The following is an 8182-nucleotide window of genomic DNA, read 5'->3' as shown; positions in this document are numbered from 1 at the left end:
TGTTAAATAAATAAATCAAATCAAAAATCAAAGCTAATTCCCTAAATGAAAAGCTAATGCTGCTATTAGCATAACTGTGCCCACCACAGCTAAACTTTATTTTTTAAATAAGTGCTGAAAAAAAACTTCACAGTTTGAACTCAGAAATACAAAAAAATCAGATCAACTTTTGATTTGTTTAGAACATCTTTATTCAGATGACGTTGACTTGCTCACAAAGTTTTACAGAGTCACGAATTTACCAGCTTTTTAGTCGTAAATGCTTCCCAGTTGTGTATCAGTGACCCTGTGCGTTACAGGTTTCTACAACACACACACACATTGAAATCTACAACCACCCTGAGCTTTACAGCATGCAGTGGCTCTACATGTGGTGAACCAGTCACTCGGAATGCTTCTTCAATTTGACCCACAAAGCAAATGTAAACAAGTTCTCTGTGTCATTAGTTTCGTTTTTTTTACATATATACTGTATATTTATAGACTTTTTTTTTGTACAGTGACACATGGAAACCTTCCAGCACAGAAACAGGAGAACAATTACTCACAAACATGGTCACAAAAACAAAACAAAAAAAACCAAATGTTTATGACTTTTAGATTTAAACGTGGCCAGAGAGGCACAGAATAAATAGGTGAGCGTTGACCGGCGGGGCGCTTCACTCAAACAGCAGGTCCTCGTCCGTCTCCTCGGTCAGCATGTTGGACGGCTCGGCGATCGGGCCCAGCTTCGCCAGGCGGGCAGCGATCTCCAGCTCCGTCTTCTCCCTCAGCTGCTTCTTCTTCTCCTGGATTTTCTTCAGCCTGGCAGCAAATCAGTTTGAAGACAACCTGTTAGTTCAATTCCTATGAGTGTGATCAGATTTATACTTTTCCTGCAAAATTCACTTTTTTAGCCATTAAATCTATTTTGCTGTGTACTTGGGAGTCTCTAGGAGTGCGAAAAGGTTTCATTTAGTTGCTGTATAGTTGTAAACACCTCTATCAAACTACAATGGACCGCTCTGGAATCTGGAGGGGGCGGGGCTTCAAGCACCTCCTTTGGATTTAAAGAGACAGCCTCAAATCGAATTGATTGGAGACACGCTTCAGAAAAGGGGCAGGGCTTGTGGAGTTACAATAGGGAGGGATTCAGACCCCCAAGTGAAGGATTTAAAGGGATCCCTGATTAGTTGTAACATTAGACTTTATTTGATAAACATACATTTTAACTGTAAAATAAAGACTGTAAAAATAATGTAGGCTGTTTAGTTTTTATCATTTTTAAACTACTGTAAAAGTTTAAAATATATTACACGGACTGGGCCATTTTATTTCCACACAAAGCATTCTGGGTAAATGATGACGTGGATAGGTCCTCGGTGCGAGGCTGCTAGCGAGCTATATCCACCCTGAAGGTTAATCTTGGACAATATCTGATGATCGACTCTTTTAAATGAAACCAGAGAGCGTTGACAGAGAGGAGAAGGTAGAAATGACTCAGCCTGGAACTGAAAATATGGATGGAGGACAACAGTTTGGCTTGTTTGTCGCGCTAGCGCAGAGCTAAAACATATAAGGCGATATAGCGTGGGCGCTAGCACAAAGGCTAACAGGCTAAGCTGAGGTTGTTCTTCCATGAAGCAGCTCTGTTGTCCTCCATCCATATTTTCAGTTCCAGGCTGAGTCATTTCTACCTTCTCCTCTCTGTCAACGCTCTCTGGTTTCATTTAAAAGAGTCGATCATCAGATATTGTCCAAGATTAACCTTCAGGGTGGATATAGCTCGCTAGCAACCTCGCACCGAGGACCTATCCACGTCATCATTTACCCAGAATGCTTTGCGTGTAAATAAAATGTCTCCGTCTGTGTTAAAATATATTTATAAACATTTTAAAAACTAAACAGCCTACATTATTTTTACAGTCTTTATTTTACAGTTAAAATAAATTTTTTATCAAATAAATTCTAATGTTACAACTAATCAGGGATCCCTTTAAGAGCAGGAAATGTCTCCTTTTAAACGTGGAGCAGAGTCGGGACGTTCTCACCTGTAGAACTCCTCACGTTCTCGCTCATCCAGCTCTGTGATGATGTAGGTGAGAGTGCGGTCGATCCTGGGAATGATCACTGCAGAGTGGAGTAAAGGTCGTTAAAAACACAAAAACAAGCCGTTTAAGATCCCAGATCCTCTTCGCTGTACGAGTTTACCGTGCTCGATGGCGTTCACGCGGCGGTTGGTGATCTTTATGGCTTCATCCAGGGTGACAAAAGACGTCTGCAAACGAAATTCATACCTGAGCTTTTAAAGGGACCAAAATGGCTAACGCTGAATGCTGCACGTGGAACAGCGCCCCCTACCTGTAAGGAAGCCAACTCCACGAGCAGCTCCACGGCTCGGGCGTAGTTCCTCTTCAGCCTGGAGAGCTGCTCTCCTCCTCTGGCCAGACCGGTGAGTTCATAACCTGACAGACACACACAGCTTCCATCAGCCCCTCTCTGAGCGTCACCAGGACCCTAACCCAGACATCACCTCACTTACTGTCGCCGCCTTCTTGGTAGTGTTCGAAAACAGGAAGAGTGACACCTGCAGGGGGTAAAAACCAGGCAGAATAAAAACCTCCGGTCGCTCTGTGACCATCAGAATGAGAGCAGGATGGCTCTAACCTGCCACGTTGTCCTTCTTAGCTCGAACCTTCACCTGGGCTTTGTTGACGTTCTGAATCACAGTCGTGCTGCGAACAGATGAAAGTTAGCAAACCTGAACAAACATGGCAGCTCTGTTTGTTCGTTTTACCTAAAATCTCCTGCGGCAAATTTGGCTTCAGCCAAAGAGAAGGCGGCCTCTCTCATCACTTCTCCCATCTTGGTTTTCGTCTAAAGGAGCAGAGAGAAGAGCTAAAATCATCACTGTTCTACTTGATGACATTGGTTGCAGGTACGTGTACAAAAGTAACATGAATTGGTCAAAATAAAAACAAACAGTTGGGATTTTTTTTATGTTTTTTTCGACTGACCTCAATGATTTTACGAAGGATCTGACGAAAGCGCATGGAGAGAGCGTCAGACTTCTTCTTCAGCAGACTGCGGCCCGTCTGGGCTCCTTTCAGCCGAGCCTTCATGATGGTCTGAGCCCTGCAGACACACAACATCATCTGTCAGTGGTTGTTTTAGCCCCGAGAAACACTTTACTCTTATAGGTTAATAACTACACCGCTATCACCTCTTTAGTTTTTAATTCAACAATTAAAATAAGGTGGTTCAGTGAGGATTTACCACAAAAAACGTCTTTTGGTGTTTATCCTGGCCATATTTCATATACAGAACCTCGAGGGGCTGATTTTTTTTTATATAGAATTAGCAGTTTTCTGTATTTCTAAATAACATATAAGATTACATATGGTTGAGTCAAACAACAAAATATTAAAATTTTGCTGAACATGTGGCATTAATTTTTAATTTCATTACACTTAAAAAATAACTTATCAGTAAAATAATATTAGTTCCTGTTGGTTATTATTCCAGCTTATAATTTTATAAGATTTCTCTTTATTTTTAGTTTGTCTGCTTGAATGAAACAGTGACTCGTGGCTCACAATCCAGAAAATCTTGTCCCATAAATTTTTTTTCACCAACAAATATTTGGGTTTATTTATTTAATTAATTTGCATGAATGAGCTTTTTTTTTAAATTAGCACAGCTTATGCTCAGTCTTTCCATGAAACCATAAAACAGAAAAAAATAAGTCAGTAGATGTGATGTTAGAAACATCACATGACACAATAAGGACTCTTCCTCTTTTAAACAGCAGCCTGGCAATCATAAAATGAATGACCAGTCCGCAGTGCAGAAAATAATGAACCCTAGGACCTAAAAAACAATATATAATTTAGTTAAGAAGCTGTAGCTGTTAGCAAATGTCAAGCAAACAAGCTGCTTACATCCTAGAGGGGAATATGTCGATCCTATCCTTTCCAGACATCTTCTCGTTTTTTGGTCGACCACCGTTGTTTTCTATTTACTCCTTCAATATAAACTTAATATATCGACGTTGCTTGTATTTATAAAGTACTAAAGTCGATTTATAAAAACAAAAAAAAAAGGATCTTCGGGTAGGATTAAATGCTCATATCACAAGCTAATGGTCGTGATCTTGTCCGTCTCAGATGATCAGCTGGTCTCCCCCTTTGGTCATGTGACCCAGGAGCTGGCTCTGCACATGCGCAGATCGCGACGCTCTTAACTCTTTCCGGGGCAAAAAGAAATTAGCACACCCACGAACGTGAGCTAACGGCATCGATTTGTTCCACTTATTAACACCCTAAAGAAAACAGAGACATTTCAACGCGTCCAGCGCAGGAAGTTTCACTTTATAGTTCTGTAACCCCATGACACAGGTGAGTTTTTACTGACAAATGAGACGTTTGGAGCGATGACGAGACTGTTAGCTGCGAGCTAAACAAGTAGCCTCCGCAGCCGCATGTGATGCGAACCGGGCTAGCCGGGAAGCTAACGTTAACGTAAATGCCGTAAACCAAGTAAACGCTTTAGTTTTTGACATTTTCTGTCACTAAAACTGAAAGTATTCACTTATGATGATTTGTAATAAGTGTTTAAAGGCTTCGTTTCTACTGAAAATGTATTTTGTTAGTTTATTTTGCTGTTAAACTTCAGGAAAGCCGACTCAACAAGCGTTGCATCATCTCATTCAAAGATAAAAAAGAGGAAAAAATAGCAAAGCTGTAGAAAGGTCCAGCTGCTGATAAATACTTATCTGTTGGGAGTCTAAATGTTTTAGTTCAGATGGTGTTAAACTCTGCTAAATGTTAGAGTTTAGCTCTATGTAACTGTAAATGATGAACAATAAGTAAGTACGTTTCAGTTTCTCTGATTAAAGCTTCCTTAAAAATTAAGGAAATAAATTAAATTGCTTTAAATATGAATTGTATCAATGTATAATATAAATAAATGTTTTACTTGGTTATTTTTAATGAGTTTAATTAAGGCTCATTATGTCTAGGTGGTATAGCTTCAGTGACTACATTGCAGAGTTAATAGAAAATAAGTTTTAATATTTGTTTAGTATTTTGACTCAAGAGTTCAGTGTTGACTTTTCAGAGGGTTTTGTCATTTAATCTTAGCTCTATGGTTTGCAACCTTTACAATAAAAAGAGTTATTTTTCTCACTAAACCAGGGGTGCCCAAACATTTTCCCTGAGAGGGACAAAATTAAAATCAATCTGAGGGCTGTGGGCCAAATGCAATAATATAAGAAATGCTTAATACTTAAGTATTTTTTTTTTATGATTAAGCTAGCAGCCAGTGTGATTGCCCACAGTCTTTAGTTTGTTTTTTTTTTCAGCCCATGGACATGGAGAAAATTCAACTTATGCTCAGGCAGCAAAGGCTCATGGGACTTTTCATAATTTAAAATTTGAGTATATGGCTGTGTCCAAAACGGCAGGACGGGTCCTCCGAAGGTCGAATTTGTCGGCCGCATACGTCACAGCGCCGCGACGAAGGACGTCCAAAACGGAAGACTCCTCCGATGCGTCCGACAAATACGTCCTTCTTTTTCCCCGAATCGAAGGACAGGTCCGATGGATCATTCCCGGCCCAGCATATCCCAGAATGCATTGCGGCCCGACCGGAGATTTTTTTAAGCTAGTAATGGCGGACGAAGCGAGAGAAAAGAATACGTTTTAAATAAAAATATGGTGATTTAAAAATTAAAAAAAATTAGCGGTTGTAATTCTAATACTTTTATCATTTGTATGGACATGTTTTTACATATTATTTTTTCGTCATAAAAAACGCGAAATAAACATGAACCTACAGCAGGTCAATTAGTTCTTCAAATGATACCTTTAAGTTAATTTTATAGTTTTGTGATATTAATAATGCTAATGTGTTGATATTTTTCTAGTTTTGATTTAAGTTTGCTTGTTTAGCGTTGTCACAGTTGCTAGGTGACAAGACGTACACCGGGGTAAGGAGGGGAGGCTAGACCGTCCAAATCCACAGCCTCTTTTTTTCCGGTCTTCCCGGTCTACCAAGGACCCGGCCCTCCGAGACCGGGGAGTCTGGGTCCTCCGGAGGACCCGTCCTGTCGTTTTGGACACAGCTTATGTTGTCTTATAAGATGTGCAAATCTAGACATGGGCTTAAATCTAATCTAAATGTCTCTTGTAGTTACTTGTATTTAATATTTATTCTTAACATAATTACAATCTAATAACCAGGACAACTGCTGGTGGGCCAAATCAAATGGCTTGACGGGCCAATCTTAGCCCGCGGGCCCCACTTTGGGCACCTCTGCACTAAACAAAACTCACCCAGTGCTGCAAACAGCAGCTTGAAACAGCATAATTTACTGCTATTTTAATAGTACATATAAACGGATATATAATGTGTGACATTATGAAGTATGCAATAAAATGTAAAGTACAGGTTAGAACAATGAAAAAGGCCAAACATTTATTCAAAAGAAGTGTATGTTGCTTTTAATTGGATCTAAACATTGAAATATGCAGATCTTTGAGTCTTTCTGGGGAAAAGTAATCTAAATATCCCACTTTGAAATTAATAAACTTGTTTATGAATATAATTAGACCAGTTTGTTGGATGTTTCCCCTCATAAAACCAAAGGCTTTTATTTAATTCAATCAGTATTCAAAGTTAAGTTATTTCTCCTTTTTTGTTTTAAGTGAAAACTATTTACTGCATATTTCTGTCGTTTTGCTATCACGATCCAAATTTAAATTATTTTTATTTCCACACTAGTTTTGATGAAAGCTTCAGAGGAACCAAAGAGCCACATGTGTTGCAGACCCCTGTCCTACAAACTGGTTCATTTCAAACAGTTTGTTCTTTTCTGTTACTGCTGTTAGTTAAGATAAGAGGTGCTGGCGTGTTTTACTGCTCTTTTATAATTTCAAACTAATATATCCCCCCTAAAGGTGCTGCTTTTGCTTCTTTTTAAAAGTCAAATGTGCCATAAAAGTTCTGTAGTGTATACTTTAATTAAAATTCATAAAATTGTGAAAATATGGTATTTATCATAATTCATCACAATAGTAGCATTTAATAGACTCAAACACTAGCATGAAATTATTACTTTCACCTAACCTAGGAAGCAGTTGGCATCAATTTGTTGTGCTATTTCATACAATTTAAACAGAAGTAAACATCTAAATATCTCAAAACCACATGAAATATTAACTTATTACTCAAGTTGTTTGGATTTTTCTTACTTTATTTTCTGCAGGAGCCGTATTCTGAGTTACATTGTGCTTCATGACTTGGCTGCATGTTTTAGTTGTTTTTCTGCTTCAACACGTTTGATTTAAAGGTTGGAATAAATGTCCTCAAGTTTAGTGACTCTTTTAGTAGTATTGAAGCAGCTGCCATAAAGCGAGTCATTTCAGACAGTTGACTGACTCGGTTTTTATTTTTTTATTGTTCCACAGTAACACTAACGCACTGTTTGTGTCCTCAGAGATGCCGGGGCTCAGTTGTCGATTTTACCAGCACCGGTTCCCAGAGGTGGAGGACGTTGTGATGGTGAACGTCAGGTCCATCGCCGAGATGGGAGCCTACGTCAGCCTCCTGGAGTACAACAACATCGAGGGCATGATCCTCCTGAGCGAGCTGTCCCGTCGACGTATCCGCTCCATCAACAAGCTCATCCGCATCGGACGCAACGAGTGCGTCGTTGTCATTCGTGTCGACAAGGAGAAAGGTGAGCCCAACAAATTACAGATTAGAACTGCAAAAAAAATATGTGTGTGTGTGTATGTGTGTATATATATATATACACTGCTCAAAAAAATAAAGGGAACACTTAAACAACGCATGCTAACTCCCTATCTTAATCAATGAAATATTGAGTACTTTGTTCTGTACAGAGTTGAATGTGCTTCACAAAAGTTTGTTTTACTTGGACTTGGCGTGCGTTGTTTAAATGTTCCCTTTATTTTTTTGAGCAGTGTATAAACAGCGGGTAAAATAAGTATTGAACATGTCACCATTTTTCTCAGTAAATATATTACTAGAGGTGCTAATGACATGAAATTTTCACCAGATGTTGGTAACAACCCAAGTGATCCATACATACAAAGAAATCAAACCATAAATGTCCAGAAATTAAGTTATTTGTAATAATGTGGCACAGGGAAAAAGTATTGAACACATGGAGAAAGGG

The 8182-nt window shown here is 39.0% G+C and overlaps 2 protein-coding genes across 2 annotated transcripts in view; one reads left to right on the top strand and one right to left on the bottom strand.

Annotated features, from left to right (window-relative positions):
* Positions 1 to 167: 167 nt before the first annotated feature.
* atp6v1d (ATPase H+ transporting V1 subunit D) lies at positions 168 to 4135 on the bottom strand. Its single transcript, XM_014015478.1, has 9 exons — positions 3921 to 4135; positions 2997 to 3114; positions 2777 to 2856; positions 2647 to 2714; positions 2522 to 2566; positions 2341 to 2444; positions 2191 to 2257; positions 2031 to 2109; positions 168 to 804 (listed from the first exon to the last, which is right to left on the bottom strand). The coding sequence occupies exons 1-9, from the start codon at positions 3959 to 3961 to the stop codon at positions 660 to 662; spliced, it is 747 nt and encodes a 248-aa protein (XP_013870932.1). The 5' UTR covers positions 3962 to 4135; the 3' UTR covers positions 168 to 659.
* A 141-nt stretch (positions 4136 to 4276) lies between these two features.
* Positions 4277 to 8182, top strand: part of eif2s1b (eukaryotic translation initiation factor 2, subunit 1 alpha b) — a 7682-nt gene continuing 3776 nt past the window's right edge. Inside the window, exons 1-2 of the mRNA XM_014015475.1 lie at positions 4277 to 4376; positions 7478 to 7720. Coding sequence (XP_013870929.1) covers positions 7480 to 7720 — 241 coding nt within the window. The 5' untranslated portion in view covers positions 4277 to 4376; positions 7478 to 7479. The remainder of the gene's footprint in view (positions 4377 to 7477; positions 7721 to 8182) is intronic.

This window comes from Austrofundulus limnaeus, unplaced genomic scaffold, assembly GCF_001266775.1.
Source record: "Austrofundulus limnaeus strain Quisiro unplaced genomic scaffold, Austrofundulus_limnaeus-1.0 Scaffold129, whole genome shotgun sequence".
NCBI classification, from domain to species: Eukaryota; Metazoa; Chordata; class Actinopteri; order Cyprinodontiformes; family Rivulidae; genus Austrofundulus; species Austrofundulus limnaeus.
The sequence above is the reverse complement of the archived record's forward strand: the minus strand, read 5'-3'. Positions and strand labels throughout refer to the sequence as shown.